The sequence below is a fragment of the Castanea sativa genome, chromosome 1 (assembly GCF_040712315.1).
Source record: "Castanea sativa cultivar Marrone di Chiusa Pesio chromosome 1, ASM4071231v1".
NCBI lineage: Eukaryota > Viridiplantae > Streptophyta > Magnoliopsida > Fagales > Fagaceae > Castanea > Castanea sativa.
Window position 1 is genome coordinate 1,095,908 of NC_134013.1, and position 24,016 is coordinate 1,119,923.

A 24,016-nucleotide genomic window follows, 5' to 3' on the forward strand; every position below is an offset into this window, starting at 1 on the left:
TCAATTAAATTTATCATCATGACACTTTTTAAGTGTTTATAATAAAATTGATAATATATTCATCACTTTCCTAAAATGATACGCTTGTCTAAACAAATCAAATTCTAAAAGCAACTTGTTTAGGTCCAATATAATAGTCAACAATCTTGTAACTCAATAACATGACTTGATCTCCTTTATTACCACAACTAAAGTTCGAATCTTTCTTTCGACATTACCATAACTATCCAATCACTAAAAAAAAAAAAAAAAACCCTATATAATGATTGAGGTTTAAATAAGTTATACAATAAAAAACTTTACCACAAATAAGTGGAATACCTAATAAGGTAGTAAAAATCTTTAATCTTATTTACTTATATACACTTTTATAAGCATTCAAATGAGATGATATATATTAATATATGGTATATTTGATATATATACGGGTTATTTGGATACCGATTATTTTATTGAAATTGAAAACATATTAAATAAATATAAAAGTTAACTGAAATAGTACCGTGGGACCATGAATAGTATTAAAAAGTGCAGTGGGACCCATTAATAGTAGCAAAAACAACTCTAATGAGTTATGTATAAGAGGTCGGTAACTCTAATGGATTATGTATAAGGGGTCGGTTAGATATATCTGATACATATTATGATTTATCCATTCAAATATGGATAGAAATGCACACCAACTTATTTAAAATCTTGATCAAACTAATCAAACGGCTAAGATTAAAGTGTAGTTGATAAGAAGCAATGTGACTTAGTCGTACACTAGAATTAAAGTTTTGGTGCCTTGACTTTAGCACAGTGGTTTTTTTTTTTTGGTAAGAGACTTTAGCATAGTTATTTATATTATATAGTTATATTTTTTTTACCATAATACTCCCATATAAACATCGTTATTTAATATTTTTTAATAAAAAAATATATTTTGGGAGAAGAGAAGAAGATAAACACAACAGTGTATTGGAGGGAATGGGTGAGCGGTTAATTTAAGTCTTTCAAGTTGTGTTCGTAGTAGTAGTAGCTTGACGAAGAAGAAGAAGAAGAGTGCGTAGGTTAAGCGAATCTCCTTTGTTCTCATTGTGCGCACGTTAAGCCCCAGTTTCAAAAAAAAAAAAAAAAATTTAGCGAAAATAATAAGGCTTTAGAGATAGAGAGATTTGAGAGATTGTTATTGATGATCGATGTCGAAAATGAAGCATCTACTGAGAAAGCTTCACATCGGTGGTGGTGGAATCAATGACCATCACAGACTCGCCTCGTCCGAGTCGACTCGTCCTTCTCCGAGTTTGAGTCCCACTCCGAGTCAAAGCCCGAGCGCTTCCGAGTCGTCCTCGATGGGGAGAATCGGCGCCGTTGAGTCTTCGTCTTCGACGGCGGGTGATCGGACGGTTGCCGATGGTGGTGCTGGTGCTGGTGCTGCTGAGGTGGATTTCAATCTGTTGGAGGAGGAGTTTCAGGTACAGTTAGCCCTAGCGATTAGCGCTTCCGATCCCGATTCGCGTGAGGATCCCGAGACCGCTCAGATCGACGCCGCGAAGCGGATTAGTCTCGGTGGCTCCGCTTCTATTTCCGATAATCAGGCCCTCGTTAAGTTTCTCTCGCCTCGATATTGGGTACGGTACCTATCAATTTCGAATCTTTATCGTTCTTTTATTGCAAATTGTGTGTGAATTTGAGCGAATTAGGTTTTTTTTTTTCTTCGAATTTCATCTTTGTTTGGATCTATCTATTTGTATTTAAGATTGAATCATCATTTCCCTAATTGTACCAAACTATGTGTATGTTATATTGTAGGCATTTTCGTCAAAATTGCGTTTTAGGGTTTATTGCTTTGGTGGTGCATTGGTTTGGAATTTCATATAGGGTTTGGTGAATTGAGGATCTATTTGTGTATGATTAGCTGGTTTTGGATTGTGATTCCAAAACATCGAAGAGTGATGGCGAAGCGTGGTATTCTTTGATTGGAAAATCTCATTTGCATAGCGATTTTTTCATGTAGTGTGGGTTTCTGAGTCTTGATTCTTCTAATGCACTGCATAGGAATTGGTGGATATTGTCGTTTTGCATTGACAATTTACTTTATTTTGCACATGTTAATTGAAGTTGTAGGTTAATTCTGCGTTGCCTCATGTTTTGTATTCGGGAAAAGATTGGTTATGGTAACTGAAGCTTTTTTCAATGGGCTCGTTTTTTGCTTTTTTCTAAACTTTGGTTGCTGAGAAGTTGAGGTTGAGTTTCGCGTTGATGTGGCTTCTTCACTATAAATATGCTTGCCTTTTGCACCTATTTCAGTGGAGTTCTTGCCTTATAGGAACTTGGATTGTGAAAATCTTAATCAAATATCAATGTCTTGTCTTGACTTTCCCATGTGATGGGATGGTTCATTTTCAATATTGTTCTTTGATAAGTAGGGAGAGGTTTTTACTAAATTTTTATATCTATTGCATTGCAGAGCTATAATGTTGTAAATTATCATGAAAAAGTGATGGATGGATTTTATGATGTATATGGCATTACCTCAAATTTGGACACACAAGGGACGATGCCGTTGTTGGTGGATCTTCAAGCAATAAACATTTCAGATAATGTTGACTACGAAGTTATTTTAGTAAACCGCTTGGTTGATCTTGAACTTCAAAAGCTTGAGAAGACAGCATATGCCATATCCCTGGAGTGTCAAGTTTCTAAACATGGTCTGATTTTAAGTGGCCTAATTCAGAAAATTGCTGATCTTGTTGTTGATAGAATGGGTGGTCCGGTTGGTGATGCCGATCAAATGTTGAGAAGGTGGAACATGAGAAGTTATGAGTTGCGGAATTCTCTTAACACTATTATTCTTCCCCTTGGACGTCTTGATATTGGACTTTCCCGCCACAGGGCCTTGCTATTTAAGGTTAGACATCATGGACTTACCTTTTATTTTTTTAATGAATTCATGGACTTAACTTATATTTACTGAATTATGAATAAAATATTTGCACCTGTTAACTAAGCTTAGGCTCTTGATTGCTTAATTTTTATCAAAATTGCCCTCTTTTTTTATTTGGAAAATGCTCCCTGTTTTGTTACTATTTGTTTTTTTAAGATTATAGAATGTGTCTCATCTTCTGGGAAAGAATTTTGGCAAGAAGTTATTTATTTGATGCTTGTGGTGCCAGGTACTAGCTGATAGGATTAATCTTCCATGTATGCTGGTCAAAGGAAGCTACTACACTGGCACTGATGATGGAGCTGTGAACTTCATCAAAATTGATGATGGAAGGTGATAACCTCCAGTCATGATGTTTCAATTCTTCAAATATAAAATTTTCTGAGGATTAAGATAAAGTTTTTTTTTTTTTTTTGATGTGGGCACTTTAAATTGGTATTACATATGTTATGCATGTTTTGTTTTTTGTTATAGTAGTTAAACCCATAATGCTGTGTCAAACTTGAACAAGAGTGACTGCATAAGGTGCAGGTAAAATCTTTAGGGTGGTTTTGGGGGGGTTGTACCTGGGACAAGGGATGAAGCCCATGTTTATTGGGGTGGGGGTGGCAGAGGGCTTACAGGTGTGTGACTGCTACTCCCTATTTTGTACCCAATTGTGCTTTAGGGTCAAAACAGGAAAAGAAAGGGGTAAATGAAGCAGCACATGCATCCCTGTACAAGCTAACATCTAGATTTTGGATAGTAGCTGCACACCTTTTAGGATGGTCCCTTCAAAATTACTATTGACATTACTTCTTTGATACATGCTGCTGCTGTTTCTCATACAGTACAAAGCACCAATAAATATTTCTGGCAAATTTACATTCATCTACCAGTTGTATATTTTTACTGCAGTGATTCGGGTTCAGATCTATTCTTCTTAAGTTGTTCGATTTGAACTCTTGATTTCAAAATGTGTATGCTCTATGTTTTCCATTTTGCTCCTACCAATTCAGGCATATTTGCTGCCTAACTAAAGAAAATACAACAAGCTTTAAGATGTTAGGGAACAATTTGTCAGTATGTAATTAATTTGCTGATTCAATGCAGTGAATATATTATTGATCTCATGGGTGCTCCTGGCGCCCTAATTCCTGCTGAAGTACCGAGCAGTCATCTTCCAAATCCAGGCTTTGCTGTAAGGAGCTTTGCAGATGTCATAGGAACACCCATAGATATATGTTCAATTAATGATGAAGGAATTAGAACACTAGCTGTACAACCTGATCTTGGTACAGTTTTCAAAGATGGCAGTTCAAAGTCAGATGAAGCTTCTGTTGTAGGCTTCCAAACAAAAGAAAACCAAAGTGAGGGATTTGAACACCAGTGTGAGAAGCTTCTTCCATCACCGCATAAATCATGTGAAAGCTTATCTGGAAAATCTGGAAAAGCATCGTGTGCACAGAAAAAGAAAGTTAAGGATGTCTCAAAGTATGTAATCAGTGCAGCAAAGAACCCAGAATTTGCGCAGAAACTACATGCTGTTCTGTTAGAGAGTGGTGCATCTCCTCCTCCAGATTTGTTTTTGGACATAAATTCACATGATCTGGGTGAGCAGAAAGTGCTTGAACATATTGATATGGCAAATGGTAAAAATGTAGATAAAGAATTGGAGACAAATACCATTCCATCCGACTCTGAATTTACATCTGAGGGATATGTGCTTGTTGTTTCTGGAACTAATGAAAAATTCCAGACCGATGCTACAGGTGTAAATATGGTTACTCCTAATCCGTTTCAAATGGATGCAAGAGCTTTGAATGAGAAACGCATTCTTGAATCATTTTTGGACACTGCAGCCCCATTCAGTGACAATACTGATAAACGCTGCTGTCAGGATAAGATTGGAGGATTTTCTAATGAAATTGATTTGGGAAATGAATCTGCTGTGAAATTAATTGAAAATGCCAACAGTGGTACCCGTGTTGATGCTCATAGTGAGGGTATCAACCCAGTGCTCAGGGGGGTTCCAGTATGGGATTTTCCATGGGAAGATATACGAAATGGTGAACGAATTGGTATTGGTAAGATTTTATTTCATCTGAATTATTCAGTTTAATAGAGGAGAAAAAAAGGTGAATTGGTAATTTAGATGATGAATTATCATGGTAGACCTGGAGTTTTGGAATAATAAAAAAATATCATGTTTTCTCCCTTTTTCCATGAAGACATTTTACTGTTACGTGTGTGTGTGTGTTTTTCCTCCATTTTCATTCGTAGTGAAGTTGACTGAATATCTTGATTCTTTTTCTCCTGAATAATTAAAACTTGGCCTTTGACAAATTCATGAATCTTTTTGGACACTGCAGCTGAATCTTGCAAAAGACAACGGAACATTGCATCATCGAGTGATGATAAACAGTGTTTTCAGGATAATATTGGAGGATTATTTAATGACATTGAATCAGGCAAAGAATCTGCAATAGAAATGGCCAACAGTTGTCTCCGCATTGCATGTGATACTCACAGCGAGGGTATTAACCCAGTGCTCAGGGAGGTTGCAGAATGGGAAATTCCATGGGAGGATCTACGGATTGGTGAACGAATTGGTATTGGTAAGATTTTCTTTATCTTAATTTGTTCTATTTCATTGAAGGAAAAAGACAGTGAATTGTTAATTTAGACAATGTATTATCATGTTAGACATTACATTTTGGAAGAAGCCTTGAGGGCATTTATGTGTAGGTTTATATATGATCTTTGGCATTTTAGTTGGTACTGATGTTGACCTAATGTCTTTATTCTTTAGCTGATTTTTTTCCCTGAATAATTAAAATGCATCCTTTTACAAACTTTTTGGTTAGAGGACCAATTTTAGGATACTTCTCTCTCTCTTGCTCACTCGTTAGGATTTGAACCAAAGACCTACCCAACCAGTTGAGCCAAATCACCATTGTGATAATAGGACATAATTGTTTCTGTTTAAAGCCAGTCTCTGATTAATGATACCAAACTCAACTTTATGCAATATGTGAAGAGCAGTCCACATGGGAATGTTGGATGTAATCAAAACTGGTGGCTGAGAGGGTGTTGCTTCTACTTTAAGATCTTCTCTGGCTGCTTATTGCTCTCTTGGTCAAAACAATTAGCTACTTTTGAACTCTCCAATTGAAAGTTCAAATCCTAGTCCTAGACAAATATTGATACGTGTGTATGCTTTAAACAAACTGCGACTAAAATGGTGGAAGTGCCATCTTAACCTATAAGTTAGTTTTACATCAATTATTTATCAAAAAGTTAGTGTTAAATTAATTGCTTTAGATCTCTCACAGATCTGGTTGTATTTCTAATAGATCTCTCATCTCTCTCTCTCTCTCCCCTTGAACCCTTGACCACACCCCCAATTTTTGGAGGGCTAGGAAGTGCGATTTGAGTTAGAGCTCATTGGAAAACTAAACAACTGGATGATAATCATATTTTCAACCTTGTAGAGTAGGGAAGATATCTCATAGTTCTATGATAATTATATTGTTACAAGAATTATGTATTAAAAAATGGTACCAACTTCTAGTTGGTTTAGTCCATTGTTTCCTCTAAAATACTTTTAGATTTTTTGCAACCTTGCTTATTGTGAGCTTATCTCAAATTTGGGCCTGTAATAAGTTAGCCAGGCCAAGCTGAGCTCGAGCTTGATGACATTAAGCCAAGCTTGAGTCTGCTTATTGACGCTCAATTTGAGCTAAAGTCAAGCCTGTGTGTCCATTGTTTAAGCCACTTGAGGACAGTGGGGAAAATGGGAATAGAAGCAAAGGGGGAAACCGGTGTTGTGAGGTTCCTAGAGCAATTGAAATCGTTATTGCTTTGTTCCTCGTTCAAGTGGTATTGGGCTTGGAACTTCACTCATTGTATTTCTATTTCCAAATTTGAGTTTCATAGTTCTCTTAGCTTGTCTGTTTGATTCCTTGTAACTTATAAGTTTCTTTGTGTTCATCATCGTGAGCTTGAAGTAACTCTCTTTTCAATAAAACTTCATGAATTGCTTGTTAAAAAAAACAATTAGCTTTTACATTTATAATCAACAAAAGAAGGAAATAAGTTTGGAAAGATGTACGGATTATTGCTACCAATCGTTTGGCCTTCTGTCCACTAGTATGTAGTTGCCTCCCAAAAGAGAACCTACAGGAGTAAGCACCTAAGTTTGTCTGGAGTCAACACTAGACCATTGGGATAATTTCAAGAGAAATTTTGTTCTTTAAAATAATCCTCTCTTTAGGAGTAAATTATTGTGCTTATATAGACTATTAAACAATAATTTAAACTGACATAGGAAACCATATTCTAATTGACTTAGAAAACCTAATTCCAAATGATTTTGGGAAATTCCAATTATTGAATTACATATATAACCTTGACTTTAATAAAATAAGATATTAATAACCTAATTAACTACTTGGGCCTAAAGTAAAATACTGTTGACCAATAAAAACACAATTCAAATGAGACTAAATTAAAATAAATCTTTCCTTGTGCTTCCTGCATCAGCATGTTAAACTTGTCAATGTTTTGCTATATTCTATTTTTATATTATCTGTTCAGGAGCACTAACCTGTACTTCTGTTTGATAATAATCCCACATGATGTGTTTTGCAGGTTCATATGGTGAGGTTTATCGTGCAGATTGGAATGGCACTGTGAGTTGTACTTTGAACACACTGATTATCCATCTATTTTGTTTGTCTGCGGTTACCTTTAGGACATATAAAAATGCATAAAATCTATTCTCTCTAAACAAGTTTTGATGACCACAAAGTGGTAAAATTAGCAACAATCGTATGAGTGCTTTTGAACTTTTTATGACTAACATTAGTAGTTTCTTTTTTTCGCCAATCAGAGGATCGTCAGATTCAATGTTTCATACGTTAATTCAATAGTGGTAATCAATGCAGCAATTCTATCAAAATCTTCTGATTGCTTCAACAGCTTTGTGAAAGAAATAATTTCAATAGCTTTTTTCTTTTTGAAATTAAAACTCATTCTGTCAACCAAAAAAAAAAAAAACTCCTATTCTGTCAATTGGTCATGTTAAAGGAATTTTTATGGTGACCCAGGAATATGAATTTGACTGATCCATTTTAACCATTTTAAGACATTTTATTTGTTCTTCTTGACATTATACGAAATGTTTTTTCAGGAAGTTGCTGTCAAGAAGTTTCTAGACCAAGATTTCTCTGGTGATTCATTGGTTCAGTTTAAAAGTGAAGTAAGTGGAATGTATTTAACTTACATTATATATTGTTGTTTTACTATAAGCCAAATATCTAATAGAATTAATTTTCTTGTTATTACTGAAGACAATTCCTCTCGGTTGCCTCATGCAGGTTGAAATCATGTTAAGGCTGAGACATCCTAATGTTGTCCTTTTCATGGGAGCAGTTACTCGCTCCCCACATTTCTCAATACTGACAGAGTTTCTTCCCAGGTTAATTCTTTTCTGTACTCCATTTGTTATATTGGTGTTAATTAGTACCATATTTTTAGTTGATCTACCTGCATATCCAATTTACCATGTTTACTTGACTTCCGTAAAATTCATTGAGGGTGTTATTCTTTTCTTTTGTGTCCCCATTGAGAGTGTTATTTGTGTCATTTTTAGAGTTTATCTGTCTTTATTTTAAGTAGCAAGAAGTATATCATTATAGAGGTTTTTTAGGTCATGTAATTGTAAGTTTCTACCAAGAAACTATGTAACAAAACAAGGAATTTTGTTGTGCTATATTGTCTTGTCCCTCAAGCTCTCTTGGTATGCAGGGGGAGTTTGTATAGATTACTGCATCGTCCCAATCCTCCAATTGATGAAAAGAGGCGAATGCGGATGGCTCTCGATGTGGTATAAGTTGGATTGTCTCTCTTTCAGGTGTATTTGGTTTACTTCTTTTTTCTTGAGCAAACTGCCTGATTTTTTGCAGGCCAAGGGAATGAATTACTTGCACACAAGCCATCCTCCCATTGTGCATCGAGATCTTAAGTCTCCAAATCTTCTTGTTGATAAAAATTGGGTTGTTAAGGTCTGCTCAATCCAAGTTCTGGCCCTAAAGAGCTTTTCCCTGATTGTATTTGTTTTTACTTTTATTAAATAGAAGAATTGCCATATTGTTTGGTGAGAAACATCAATTGAATCTTATCCAATTTTTGGTTTCTGTCTGCAGGTTTGTGATTTTGGTTTGTCACGAACAAAGCACCACACGTTTCTGTCTTCTCAGTCTACTGCTGGAACGGTAATAATTAAGTGTGAATAACCAAACTGATTCTATGTTGATGTCCCATTTGTGGCCCTTTCTTTCATCATTTTACCTTGTTGCTTAATAAAAATATGTGTTGATAAAAGCTGCTGTGATACTGCAGCCTGAATGGATGGCACCCGAAGTTCTAAGGAATGAACGTGCCAATGAAAAGTAAGTTAACATGCTTGTGCTTGTAATCTGCCTAATTGCTGTAGCCTGGCAGGTCCATTTTGGAAAAATTTCAATGCCATAGATGTCTGGCATAATCAGGTCTTCTTGTTTGCAGGTGTGATGTGTATAGCTTTGGTATCATATTGTGGGAGTTATCTACTTTACGTATCCCTTGGAAAGGGTTGAACCCAATGCAGGTTGTTGGAGCTGTTGGATTCCAGAATAGGCGTCTTGAAATTCCAGAAGAGGTTGATCCAGTAGTAGCACAGATAATATGTGATTGCTGGCAAACGTAAGATTTAGACTTTGTTATCCTTATTGACACTTGGTACTGCACTTATCATGGTTATTAGGCAATTATATAAAATCAATTTAGATGTCCATCCTAATGAAATATTGAAGAGAAATTTTAAAATCCATGCAACATTTTTTTATTTTTCATCAATGGACTCAAAATACAGAAGTGACAATATATATATATATGTGTGTGTGTGTGTGTGTGTGTGTGTGTGTGTGTGTATGGTTATGAAACTACTCATCTGTGGTGGAGGGTCATAGCCATGAAATATGGGGAAGGGATAGGGGGGTGGAGTACTAGAATTTGTAGAAGGGCTCATGGTTGTGGTTTATGGCGAAGTATTAGTGAAGGTTGGGAAAACTTTTCTAAGCATTTGTCCTTTGTGGTGGGGGATGGTTCTCGTATTCTTTTTTGGCATCATAAGTGAACTGGGGACAATTCTCTTAAAACTCTTTATCCACAGTTATTTGTGTGTGCAGCCAATAAGGAAGCTTCTACGGAAGTGTTAAGTCCTCCACTTGGAGATAATGATAGAGTTTGGAGTTTGAGATTTTATAGGGAAGTTAATGATTGGGAATTAGCGACTTCCTACTCCCTTCTTCATTTCATTAAAACTTGGATTCCTAAAGGTGGAGGTAGTGACGGACTTTGTTGGCGTCTCAATGGCAGTGGGAAGTTTGATGCTCAGTCTTTCTATCATTATATTCGAAATTTACCTCTTTCTACTTTCCCTTGGAAGGGCATTTGGAAAGTAAATGTTTTAAAAAGGGTGGCATTCTTTATGTGGACAGCAACTCTTGGTCAAATTCTAACTTTGGATAACCTTATGCTTCGTGGTTCGCACTTTGGCGAATCGTTGTTGCAATGAGGAATCTATGGATCACTTGCTGATTTTTTGTCCGGTAGTTCATTCTTTGTGGATGGATATGCTTCGGTTATTTGGGATTGATTGGGTTATGCCAGGTTTAATTGCAGACTTATTTTTTGGTTGGTATCATTGGCTTGGGAAACATAATTTTGACATTTGGAATTTGGTTCTAGGTTGTTTAATGTGGACTATCTGAACTGAACGGAATCAGTGTTCTTTTGAGGATACTAGAAAATCTTTGGCTCAATTGTTAGATGTATGCCATCGAATCCTTTATGATTGGTCTCGGTGTTGGGGTCTCTCGGATTGCTCTACACTTATGGATTTTCTTTTATCTTTTAGAATAGTTTAGTGTCAGTCTGTTTGTTTTTTACTTCTGTTCCCCTTTGTTCACTACAGTGAACCTTATGTATTTTTGATGCTTTTCCTTTTTCAATAATATTTTTTCTTACCTATAAAAAAAAAGTATTTAAAAAGATCAAATTTTGATATTAAACCCCATAATCTTGAGACATAGGGTCAATCACAAAAGTTATACCATGTTCTTGTTATGGTAATTAGCAATTATTAGTTCAAGAATACATAGATGTGCTTTGTGATGGAATACTGGGTTGCAGTGATATCCTGCTTATCAACTATAATCCATTTAAGTATGTTTACTTTTTTGCAGGGACCCAGATCTACGGCCCTCTTTCTCACAGCTTATGTCCAGTCTTCGCCATCTTCAACGTCTAGTTGTACCTACAAATCGATTGACACAGTGACCAGATCAACACCATTGTAATAATAGTTGTTCTCTGGCTCGAAGAGCCAGAGGAGCTGAGGTTTTTTTCTTTTTATGCAAAGAAACTTGAGAGAATGCTGGATTGGGAAGTGTTAGGTTCATTCAAAGTGGGAGCTCAGCGCAACCCATTCAGAACAATTTGGTGGTCCTCCTAACCGAACAGCTGCAAAAGTGCAGTGGAGGATACCAATGAAGTTAGTTGTGTAAGTAGGTTGAATCATTCTAAATGTAAGAATGTCCCAGGAGGGAAAAAAAGAAAAAGGGGGGGGGGGGGGGGAGGGGGTTGAGAAAGAAAGGAAAAAAGAAAAAAAGAAAAAAGAAATAATATTATCAAGTTCTTTATCTGTGGAGATCATGTTTGGTGAATTGTATACATTTGATCTCTGCAGTATATTGTGAAAAAGAAAGATCAAAATAGGAAAAGAAATTATTTGCATAAGATGTGTTATTATATTCTGCATACCAGTTCTGTATTAAAGCTTGATTTTTGGAATGAAAAAAGATCATCTCATAAGTTACACGTGGTAGATATAAAAAAAGAAGTTATTTATAGTAGCTATGGCTGCTGCTAACCTCAATCTGGACGAAAAACTCTCAGGGACAAATAATTTTTTTTTCCTCGTTTTGAGGTGGTTGTAATAATCAAGTGATGTTAGACCGCCTGAATGATTAGTTGATTACTTGGCTGTTAAACCTTTTTTTATTTTTTAATACTTATAAACATGGGTGTATAAGACTCTTTCAGGTGGTCTTTTAATACCATACTCGCATCAGGGTAATTACAAGAAAAATTTGTTTTGGGATGACTTGAAGTGTTGGTTAAAGGACTTAAACTCAGGACATTAGATCATATGAACCTGAAAATTACTAGATTAACTCAATGGGTAACTTAGCTGTTCCTACTTGCTACACATATTTTCTCTTTAAAAGTTCTTGTCAAATTCTGGGCCACTACTTGGGCATATTATCCTCTCTCTAAATACTCATTTACTTACAACCTTGGCATCTTCCTACACCTCATTACAGCACTTTGTCATCTTCAATCGCAATACTAATAAGTCTAAAAAGTCATAAGTCATTACACATCAAGCAAAATAGACTTTGACCAGACATGACACCCTCCCACTAATGAATAAATATACGCTAATAATCTAAATTATACAGTAAAAAAAAGTAATTATAAATAATAAACAAAAAGAATCTTTATTATTATTATTATTTTTGGTAAAATAACTAAAAAGAATCTTTATTTAGATAGAGCAGGTGACCAACAATATTTAGCAAACAGGAAAAAGTTCTCCAAAGACATGGCCACCCAATTAACCCTCTTCTTTTCCTCCAAACCCGACAAATATCCACCCATCTTCCCAATTCCAAACCCCAAACTCTACCACCATCACCATTACCATTACAACTACAAAACCCAAATTCCCAAAATACCCTTTTCCTCATCATCCTTCAGAAATGGAAGCAATACTCCACAACCAGAAACAGATTGCCCTGTTCCACTAGAACAGCAGCCCATAAATGAGTACCAAAACCTCTCCACCTCCTTCCCATTCACATGGGCCTCAGGTGACATTGCTCAATACAGCTCCAGATTGTTCATCACAGGCACTTCTTTTGCTCTCTTTATTGGCCTCCCTGTGGCCTGGCTTGGCACTGTGGGCCCAGATTCTGAGCCATTCAAGAGGGTTTTATGTGCTTTTTCAAGTGGGGTTTTTGTGGTGACTCTTGCCGTTTTGAGAATGTATCTGGGTTGGGCTTATGTGGGCAATCGATTGCTTAGTGCCACTGTTGAATGTATATATATATAAATGCTCTGTTTTCTATGTTATCTAACTTCACTTGGTTGGTTGCTGAGAAAGTTGAGGAAAGCAAACAACGTGAATATCTGATTTTTTTTTTCTTCTCAAAATCTAAATTACAATTTTTAAGTTAGACTAATATAATAAACTATATGACGAAAACTAGAATTCATCCAAACTTAAAAGGGTATAATTTGGATTTTAAGTTTAACCCTTTTTTCTAATCTATATTCTCTTGGTTTTAAGAATTCTAACCTCTTCAACTAAGAAAGTTGTGTGAGGCATGGTTTTTAGTTTCTCTTACTTCATTTTTCCTAGCAATCAACCAGAGCTTAACACTTATGTGGAGGTTTAGGAAATTGATGGATTGGTTTTTTCCCTCTCTTTTTTGCAGATGAAGAGACAGGATGGTATGATGGTCAGGTACATGAATTCTATTTTGTTTTGTCTTTAATTTAATATTATTTGTGCATCTCTACCTTATTTTTCATTTCTAAGGAAGGTGAAGAATATTTTGGAAAGCTGAAATTTTCAAATGTCTTTCTTTGTATCGTTTTTTACTTCCAGATGGAACTACTTTACCCGAAGTAAGTTAGATAATAATTGCATATGTTGTTGCTTGCGGGGAGATCAATGAAAATTTGAAGGTTTCGTTAAATTTTAGTTTCTTACTTTCTCTTGACCTTTTCTACCAACCTTAAGAAAATGATCTTGCTCATGAGACACTACTAACTAATAAGCATTATATGTAAACGTTTAATACATGAGGTGACAGTCCCTTGACTTCTCACTCAAGGGAATTGCAATGAAATTTGATATCTGTTTGGCATTTGGGAAGTCTGGAATTCAGAAATTTATGGAGACAATGTTGTGATGTTGTTGTAAGCTTATTGGTAGCCACAGAATTTTATGAAGAAATTTGGTATTGTGTGGAAAGTTTTCAAGAACGAATATTTAGTAAAATATAAAAGCAATGGTTTCTAAGTATCAATTTTCATTTCAAACTGTTAATTATATACCAAGGATTTGGTGGATGGCTTTTGTTACCAATGTTTTTATAGTTCATAAAGAAAATCTTTTTTTGTTGAATAGTTCATAATGCAAATCTAGTGCATATTTCCTGTGTCCCTTGTTTTTTATATGATTCATTGATTCCTACATTTTTACATTTTCTTATGTTTCCTAGCGCTACAGATGAAAATTCTTTTTTAAAGTTCAGTTTATAGTTTTGCATTATTGAAGCCTGAATTGAATTTCTTCAACAGGTATGGGTTAAAACTGCTGAAGTTTTGGCACGTGATAGGCTCCTTGGTTCATTTTCTGTAAGTTAGTTATATTTTACAGACTTGGTGTAATTATAATGATCTTTGACTCTTTGATGCTGGAGGCTCTTGTTTATTATGAATCAAGGAACATAAATGATTTTTTTAAGGATGCTTTGCTATTAACTTCAAGGAAAGATGACTTATGGCTGTATATTTCAAGGAAAAGAAATGAAAGTGACCATCTGTATTGTCATTCAACCTTCAAAATGGCCTATGAGCGCTCTGGCAAATAGCTATTGGTACTTGTTTTCTCAGGAGTTGTAGAAGTTTTGAACCAAAAGCTAAACTTGTTTTTGTGTTCTCTAAAGCTCTTGGTTGATACTTAGACAGCAGGATACTTACTTGTTTTAAAAAGGAATCTTGGCAGTGCTTTATGGCATGTAATATTGTCATCTAAGTCATGCAGAATTGTTCTCATGAGTAAAAGCCGTTAACAAGAGTTATGGTGACATAGTTTCTATATAGACTGTCTATGTATCCCCCTTTTGCCTACTTCAGCTAATTAGGCAGCACTGAGAAAATGGGAGAGTTTTCTATGACTTCAAGAGTTTTTGGAAGTCGGCAAAATGTGCTTTTGTGTCCAAATGTATGGTTCATTGATTTGCCTTTTCAATTCATGCCATTTTATAAGTACTCATAGTGATCCAAAATGTCTATAATAGTCAACATCAGGACATTGAGCTATGAACTACAGACTTGCAAGTGTTGAAAGTCTTTTTTTTCCCCCTCTTGGAGGTGCTTCCTTTTTCTTTTGTTAATAGTTTATCACATTTACCATATTTAGTACGTGTTGGTGTCCTTGATTGAGACTAAAATCAAGGACAATTAAGGATATCCTAGGTCAACTATACGCTCTATATATATGGACACTATTGTATAGCTTATTGTATAGAAGATATGTATACAGCATCTCTCTCTCTCTCTCTCATATATTATAACTTTTGCTATATTGAATTGTAACATGAATTAGGCTTAGTATGGTAACTATAAAACTATAGTAACCCATAATATTACAAAACAATGGTCTACAATATTTATAGTAATATCTTAATATATTCTAAGAATACCTAAAAAACTTTTCATTTGCTTTAGAGCTTGAAAACTTCTTTATAAACACAATAGATAACAATAAACTTCATCTTTGGGTAAATTCAAACTCATGTGGGTGCTATATCTTCTACAACAGGTCAAGCCTGTGCTGAGCAGATTAAAGTTCACTCTTGTGAGTCTTGCTGCATCATTGTTTGTATGTGTTCTTCTCCTTATTAACATTGATGGTGGCCAAAAGGTAGAAGCCAGTGGTAGAGTAATACCTGGAGTTTACAATGATGAGTCTGCAAGATCATTTGAGCCAGACGCATTTTGCGGTGAACCTGGTCTTCCCTAATTCATGAAGCAGCTTTCAGTTCTATGGTAATGTATCTTATTCAGTGTAAAGGTAGAAGCATATCATTAATTTTCCTTCTGTACAGTTTTTCATATGGTTTTTTGTTTTTGTTTTTTGGATATAGTTAGAAATATATACTTTCATATACTGCTGACCTTGCTGCTCGAACTCCTCCACTAAACCCCTAAGCACTTCGTGCATGGAGGGTACCATGTCACCAACAAGGGCAGGTGGTATCAAGTGTAACATTTTAAGAGAGCCTAATGTGTAATTTTATGAACTTTATCATTTGAACTCACATTGCTTGAATGCATCCTCTTGTAAATGTAACTTTCATTATTATGACTTTAACGTGGTTTAGATTATTTACATGTAATCTGACATGTAACTATTCATGTATTTGAGGTTTAAAATGTGTAAGCAGTGAAACTCATGATAGACGTTTATGATCTCTCTTTGAAAAAAGTAAGAGGAAAGTCTCGTTTCAGACAAAGCTTTTAAAAAAAATAAGAGAAGAAAGATTGATAAACCAAAAAGGATAGATTAATAGGATAATCCTTGTTAGTACAAAGTTTTTGTGTACATAATCTATCTTCAACATTCTTGTCAAATTACAATGTTATATGCTTCAAAAATTTTTTTTTTTGATGAATTATATGCTTCAATTTGATCTCTTAAAAAGAAGTATAAATGATAGGAAAGATAGGCTTAACAGAGTAGGATCTGCTTTGCTTGGCACCAAACCTAGGCCTGCTCTACTAGGTACCAACACCAAGATCTTTTTTTGATCAGCATGCTAGTTATATTGCTTAGATCCACCACATCTGGGGCCTAGGGTACTATTTGAAAGTTTCAGATATTTAGACCCCATTAGCCACATGGGCAAGAAGCAAATAATGCCCACGTATTAAATGTGGTATGAGCCAATAAAGAACAACACCTGGACTACTTGCATGTGATTACAAACCATTAATAATCATTCATTAATGTGATCCACGTATAGAGACAATTCATAAAAGATAGCAGAGGCGATCATCTTAAAAATGGATAAACCCAAAAGAAAAAGTTAACATGTCTTGAGTGAATAATTATTTTACTAAAAATAGAGAGAAATCTAACTTAAGCGGTAGAATAACAATGGTTACTTGGTTAGACATAACACTGTTGTTCTAAACCTTCACCTTTTCAGTTTTGCATGTCTTCAAGAATTTGAACTTGCAATCAACTAGATCATCCATAAATATGATTTTTGTACACAATTTTAACATAATAATTAGATATACTAGTTCAGTTCTTAATTTGGCTCGATAATAAAAAACTAGAGAATATCCAATTCTAAACAATATATCCAAATTAAAAGAACACGAGTTCATAAATACTTAAGTTATTATCAAGTTATGATTCAACTCACCTAAGGTAACACTTGTATCTTTTTATTATCTATATCATAAAAGGGAATATAAATTCCTTGTCACACTATTTCACTTTATATTCTACCAAATTTCAATAGGTTATATGTCTGATCTGTGAACTTATTTATCATTAAGGCATTAGTAACTCAACAAAAGAGAAACTATTAGCCCATCTTATGGCTTCTCCATCATTGGCCTCTCGTATTTATCTTGTGAAGAAGTTGTTGAAGGTGATTCGCAGGATGCATCCAAGTCATTCAAAACAAGAAGCTAGATGTTCACTGGAGAGTTTAAAATGTTTTAGAAGAATCCATTGCTCTTGCAAAGTTTATTCTCATTTCCTCCTTTTGTTGGATTCCTAGGGAAGCCAATAGGATCGTCCACTCTTTAGCAAAATGGTCCCTCAATACTAGATTTGTAGGTTCTTTTGACTTGTGTTAATGGAGGCTTTAGTTCTCCTTTGTGTTGTTCTGTTTTTGTCTTTTCGAATAAGATCGATGTGATTGTTAGGAAAAGAAGTAAAGGTCAAAAAAGGTAAATAAAACAGCTAGCATACATACATGATACATGCATATGCATTGCACTTTACCTGACCTCACCACTCACAGGCTTCACACGGTTTTGAAATAAGTAGCTAGACTGACATCAAAGACCTCATGAGTAGCTCATGGTTTACATTCACAATTTTCCCGTGGTTTAGCCCATAATCTAAGTTTTCATAAAATACACATTTTCGTAGGTGTAAAATGTGTAATTAATGAACTCATGTTAGGCCTATCAAAAAGAAAAAAGAAAAAAAAAAGAAAGAACTCGTGTTAGGATGTCTTAATTAGGAAGTATGAACACTTTATTTTGAATGTCATACCCGCCATGTCATGTTATAATTTTTCAAAAATTTCTCGTAACATTGTTTTGTACTCACACGTATATCTTTGTCCATACTTATTAGTCTTAAGTCACATTTCAGTCAAAGCATACAAGTTAGGATGTCTTAAGAATAATATTTGTTAGTTCGAAGTTTTTGTATACACAACTATTATTTATCTTCAACATTCTTTTCGAATTACAAGGTTAATGTTTCAATTTAATATCTCAAAAAGAACTAGAAATAATTGATAGAGATACGTTGAGGAGAATAGTTTTTGCTCTACCTGACACCAAACCAATGTGCTCTTTAGTCTATTCTTGGCACCAAATCTTGAAGATCTGTTTTGCTCGGCTTATTAGGTACATTGCTTAGGTCCACAATCCACTATAGGTGGAGGCAAAGACAAGGAACCATGTAAGAGTTTCAAATATTTAGACCACCAATCATGACAAATTATTAGGTAGTCTAAAAGAAGTACTTAGGCTGTCACATGAGACTTCATGTGAGAGCCTAGAGCATGGCTCTAGAACTACTTAATAATTTCCCACCAACTGCATAGACAATGAGCAAATAATGCTTACGTGTTAGACTTCGATAAAATCTTTAACTTACAACATTCAAACTACTTGACTATTGTTACATACCATTAATGATATTTTATTGATGCTACTTCACATAAGGAAACGGCATGAAGAAAGTCATAGGCATGACCACCTTAAAAATGGATGAAGGTAATTAAGCACTTCATGAGTGATCAATTATTCTATTAAAAAAATAGAGAAATCCAACTTGAGCATCAGAATACCAGTGGTTAGACACCACACCAATGTTCTAGACCTTTACCTTTTCATAATTTTTACGCGCATATATGTTAAGTTCACTTGTTATAAGAAACTAAAATATCCAATTCCAAATAGTAAATCCAAATGAAAAGCATTTTGTTTTATAAGTACTCAAGTCATCTTATCAAGTTATGATTCAACATAAAGACTAATGTCATTATAAGAATAAAAATCTTCACTCATATTTTTGAATTTTATTTTTCCTTATTTTTAACTCTGATTATTTTATATATAAAAGCAAATAAAAAAACAAAAACAAACATCTGAACACTGGGCTGTATAGTAAGAAATTTTTAGTATCGTTATTTATCGTTATTTAAAAGTTTAGAAATATACTTTGCAATACTACCAAACCTGAATTTATATTCAACATGAAGACATGATTAGTATACTTTTACGACCAGGCTAAGATAAGATCATATTGACTGTCAAGAAAAGAAAAAATAAAAAAACAAAACAAAGGCGGTAAGTAACAGCATACAATGTATATGACACATAATGCAATGCACTTTACCTCATAATTCACATGGTCTTCTTTTCTCAACCAACGAGGGGTAACAGTTAGACATCAAAGTTGCTCCAGAAGATGGCAACAGAGCGTGTGGTCAATCTAAACAATGAATAAACATTAAAATATAGTGGACCCACCAATGAATCGAAATTAAGGAATGGTTCATGCACCTTTCCCTTCTTTTCCTCTGCTCCTTTGGTTTCCAGAACAAGAAATAATTGCTACTATTTCCACCAATTAACTATATTTTTTTATTATTATAAACAAAGATTTCTTTCATATTTTTTTTCTTCTCTTTTTTGTCACCATAAATCATTCATTCTTCTTCCTGTACAATGAATAACTACAACAGCAACAAAGGCACAAGCTTTTTTTCTTCTTCTCCTCACCTTTTTATTTATCAATTGGACCCTTTTTCAGATTTAGATTTAGCTTCAGCTTCAGCTTCAGTTTCTGCATCACTATTGTCTTCAGGTACAGTATCTGTGCTTACCCTTTTAAGCTTTTAATGATTTGAATGCGTTATGTATAGGTTTGGATCTTGTTCTTCTTCAATGTGTTTTGGATTTTTGTGAAGTAATCCATCTGGGTTTCGTGGAATAATTGAAAGTCAGAAGCTTTATGTACGGTTTGTCTAAACCAACTTTTTTTTTTAAAATTTTCTTTTTTCTGGGGGTAGTCTGTCTTTTTGAAAACAAATATTTTTTCTCCTTAATTGTTTGTTACTGATGTGTTTTTGGAATCCTCAGATATTGCCTAGGATCATAGAATAAAAACGTCTTTCTTGATTCGATTTGTGGCAATTTCATTAAGAAATTAAAGCCCATCATAGAGTTTCTGCGAACTATGCAGGCCAGTGTTTCGTGTTTTTGTAAATGGGAAACCTTGGTGTAAGGACAACTGTGTATAATGTATGGTAATATTGCCAAAGAGCAAATTCCATAGTTCTAAATCTGAAGTTTATGAAGGAGAGGGTGTTATTACTTAATAGGTTTTGCACTTGTTAAGTTATAAATGGGATATGGAGGAAAGCCATAAGAAGTCAATTTTACTATGAAACATTTTCTTCTTCCTCTCTCTCTCTCTCTCTCTCTCTCTCTCCCTTTTGAAGGACAGGTGCTTTCTATTGGTAGACTTAAGTCTGGATTTTTCTGATCTTTATTTATTTATTTGGACATCTTCAGATAATAGTTCACTGATTTTTATTTCATTATTATTTTATTTTATTTTTTGCGCTCATTGTATTCGTGACTAATTACTATTCTTTACAAACTTTGACTACATCTGAAAGAGAACCTAATCCGATTGAACAGTATAATACACAGCATGCCATCTTTTTCTCTTTTGATAGATAAAAATTACTTTATTACTGAAAAAAGAAAAAGAAAAAAAAAAGAAAAAGAAAAAGAGAAAAAGAAAAGAGGAACCTATGAGTAACTTAGGTTATAAAAATTCTGTTTTATTTTCTAATTGTGTCAGTGTCAAAAAATAGAAGTGGGTCAACTGAGGATGTATGGGGGGTGCAGCGTTATGATGAAACATTCTTTTTTATCAGAGGCTTAGTGAGCCTAATAAAGGGATGCTTTTTCATTTTTGTTTACTTTGATGATCACATTAGTATTATGTTTGTCACTGCACCTTCAGACAGTTCCAGTTAGCACAATATCTTCTGTTTTTTTAACCATATACCCTTCCAGTTGTTATTGTATATTCTTTTCCCCCATCTCCCCTTTCTTAAGAATGCCTATAATGTTGTGTTTATTGTAGAATAACTCTTGTCATATCGATGAAAGAGTAACTGATTTGCTAGGTTTGCTTATTGCATTGGGGACAAATAGTATGCCTGAGGGTGTCATTTGACATATTGATCTTTCTGTGTGAGAAATTGAACAAACCTATATGCCATTCAGAAGACTTCCTCAAATGGAGTTAACAGTAGCTTATGATGCTGAACACGCAAGTCCTACACAACGGATTCAGCATGAGTTCTGGCCATTGGATGAAATTGATCCAAAGAATGCAAAGTTTCCATGTTGTTTAGTTTGGACTCCACTACCAGTAGTGTCATGGTTGGCACCCTTCATTGGGCATGTTGGCATTTGCAGGGAGGATGGTGCTATTTTAGATTTTGCAGGATCCAACTTTGTAAATGTTGATGATTTTTCATATGGTGCTGTAGCCAGATATCTCCAGCTTGATAGAGAGCAGGTACTCTCTCTCTCTCTCTCTCTCTTGAACCCATCCAGACACACTTTGTTGTCAATTTGATCATCAATACTTGACAAAGCAATTTAGTGGGAAAATATGAACATTTGAAAGAAGAGTTAAACTGAATATTTTTTTAATTCTCTCTCTCTCTCTCTCCTGATATTGGTCAGCCTTTTTTTTTGTAACAAAATTGAAAGTGCCCATTAGAATTATAAGTTTGTCACTTATTTCTTCTCGTATCACTTTATGTGAAGGGTTCGTGTTGAATAATTAGAGCTACCAATTGGTTCTGTTGACAATTTTGTTGTGGAAGCTGAATTTTAATGAATTATTGCTTTCCCCCAAACCTAGTACAGTCCATTGACAGTTTTGTTGTTAAATTGGAATGTTAATGCAGTGTTGCTTTCCACCAACCGTAGCTGGGCACACATGCAAGTTTGGCTACAGGCATACTGAGTATGGGACATCACACACCTGGGATGATGCACTACGGTCTAGTATGCGTTACTTTGAGAATAAATCCTACAACCTCTTCACATGCAACTGCCACTCATTTGTTGCCAACTGTTTTAATCGGCTCTGTTATGGTGGATCAATGAGTTGGAATATGATAAATGTGGCAGCTCTTATACTATTTAAGGGGCATTGGGTTGATAGCATGTCAATCCTTAGATCATTCCTCCCTTTCGTAGTGGTGCTCTGCCTTGGTATTGTCATGGTCGGGTGGCCATTCTTGATTGGGCTGTTTTCCTTCTCTCTTCTCCTTCTTGGGTGGTTTTTGATTGGTACTTATTGTGCCAAAAACTTGATAGAGTGCTAGGTCCTTTGTCTTTGATGTTGAAGAGTTTTTAATGGAGGAAAACAGATAATGTTGTATGGGTATTCCTTCTATAAGTGTTGTTTATAAATAGCTGATATGGAACTGCTGCAGTTTTTCTGGGGAGACCTTTGTAATCAAAAGTTGTCCACCTAGAATCAAGAAGCGGATTAAAACTGTAGATTATTGACTAAATAATGGAAATTAAATCTTCTCTCTCTCTCTCATAAGCGTAGAATTTGAAAATTGTATTGTATTAATTTCCGTAGTTGGAAACTTGTACTTGAGTGACTTATATTCTTTATGGGGCAGGACAATGTTGCACCGTGTGGAGAGATTGGGAAGGAGCACAGAAGCATGCTCTCTCTCAAACGCCAAACATGATGAACCCAACCAGACACAGTAATAGTGTAAAGTGTTTCTGAAGAATTTGAAAATACAAAGCATGTCTTTGGTGTTCATTTAGTCCTTGCTATTTTGTTGTACTGGAGAGGATACTATCTTGCTTTGGATGTAGTGATAGTCAGGCTGAGTGTTACCAATAGTTTATCTCGGTGTATGTCGTCTATTTGATATATGCATTATCTTTCACATAGTTTGTGGGTCTCACAATTGTGGGTTCTAAATGTTGTGAGAGAAATGAAGTATATGTCGGATGCTCAAAATACCTATATATGTGTCACGGAAGGTAAAATGGAATGATCTTGTCCTCAGCTAATGCTTCTTTATAATCTCGACTGTTTCCTGTGACCAGAAACTGGCAGCAGAAGCGATACTTTCCTTGGTTTTGTACCTTTGGTCCCCTCTGGTTCAGGGGCATTTTGCGGAGACATTTAACAAGGTGTATGATGCTGTGGTGTTTGTAGGGTTTCAAATAACAACTTTCAAAGACAATGAATAATATTTCAATAAGAAAATTTGTAAAATTCCTAAGATTCATTTGTCCATTATATAGGTGTGAGTGTCAACGTGGGGGCAGCAAAATTTGTCCCAAAATAAAGAACGAAAATTTTATAATTTGTGAAGATTGACAAGGTCTTGTCTTGTGGGTTTTGATGCAGACATGCATGAGGCTGAAATCAATTATAGTGGTGCTGGGTTCTGATGCAGACATGCATGAAGCTGTAATCAATTATAGGGCGGGGCTGATGTTAACACTTAACTGGAATGAGTTTTGAATGCTCTAGCTAGCGCTATTCCACCGTGCAATACTTTTTTAATAGTTGAGATCAAAAGTTAAGAAAATAACTTTTAATCTCATCCATTGGATCAACATATTTTAAAAAGTTTTAAAAAAAAGTAAAAAGAGTTGAAATTTAAGTGAATTAGGCGTATTGCACAATGCACTGCATCTCAGTGCTCAGTTCCCAAAGGTGACATGTGATCCTGTGGTACACATTGTAGGCGATCTTAAGTGAAAAGTGAAACCCTGAGATACATATGTGTTACTAATTGGACTGGAGGTGAGTATAAATGAAAGCACAAGAAAACAGACATCATACTTCTTGTTTTTGTAGCCGAGCAC

General features: G+C 35.0%; 3 protein-coding genes across 9 annotated transcripts; all 3 read left to right on the plus strand.

Annotated features, from left to right (window-relative positions):
- Nucleotides 1-933: 933 nt before the first annotated feature.
- On the plus strand, nt 934-11,542 carry LOC142614073 (serine/threonine-protein kinase EDR1). 2 transcript variants are annotated; one of them, XM_075786618.1, is made up of 15 exons: nt 934-1,613; nt 2,453-2,893; nt 3,159-3,262; nt 4,022-4,995; nt 5,281-5,526; nt 7,562-7,602; nt 7,803-7,844; nt 8,103-8,171; nt 8,290-8,390; nt 8,720-8,798; nt 8,878-8,976; nt 9,118-9,186; nt 9,314-9,363; nt 9,479-9,655; nt 11,200-11,542. In XM_075786618.1, the coding sequence occupies exons 1-15, from the start codon at nt 1,182-1,184 to the stop codon at nt 11,291-11,293; spliced, it is 3,018 nt and encodes a 1,005-aa protein (XP_075642733.1). In that variant the 5' UTR covers nt 934-1,181; the 3' UTR covers nt 11,294-11,542. The 2 variants fall into 2 exon arrangements, with proteins under 2 accessions (XP_075642733.1, XP_075642740.1); XM_075786625.1 differs by lacking the exon at nt 7,803-7,844.
- A 1,039-nt stretch (nt 11,543-12,581) lies between these two features.
- Nucleotides 12,582-16,284, plus strand: LOC142638409 (uncharacterized protein ycf36). Of its 3 annotated transcripts, none has more exons than XM_075812453.1 (5): nt 12,582-13,116; nt 13,516-13,544; nt 14,387-14,443; nt 15,633-15,859; nt 15,958-16,284. In XM_075812453.1, the coding sequence occupies exons 1-4, from the start codon at nt 12,621-12,623 to the stop codon at nt 15,831-15,833; spliced, it is 783 nt and encodes a 260-aa protein (XP_075668568.1). In that variant the 5' UTR covers nt 12,582-12,620; the 3' UTR covers nt 15,834-15,859; nt 15,958-16,284. The 3 variants fall into 3 exon arrangements, with proteins under 3 accessions (XP_075668568.1, XP_075668576.1, XP_075668560.1); XM_075812461.1 differs by having other exon boundaries at nt 15,962-16,284; XM_075812445.1 differs by having other exon boundaries at nt 15,633-16,284.
- A 3,243-nt stretch (nt 16,285-19,527) lies between these two features.
- On the plus strand, nt 19,528-22,715 carry LOC142606071 (protein REVERSION-TO-ETHYLENE SENSITIVITY1). 4 transcript variants are annotated; one of them, XM_075777481.1, is made up of 3 exons: nt 19,528-19,940; nt 21,234-21,674; nt 22,072-22,715. In XM_075777481.1, exons 2-3 carry the CDS (start codon nt 21,366-21,368, stop codon nt 22,492-22,494), a joined length of 732 nt encoding a protein of 243 aa, XP_075633596.1. In that variant the 5' UTR covers nt 19,528-19,940; nt 21,234-21,365; the 3' UTR covers nt 22,495-22,715. The 4 variants fall into 4 exon arrangements, with proteins under 4 accessions (XP_075633596.1, XP_075633600.1, XP_075633604.1 ...); XM_075777485.1 differs by having other exon boundaries at nt 19,624-19,940; nt 21,377-21,674; XM_075777489.1 differs by having other exon boundaries at nt 19,654-19,940; nt 21,277-21,674.
- Nucleotides 22,716-24,016: the final 1,301 nt, after the last annotated feature.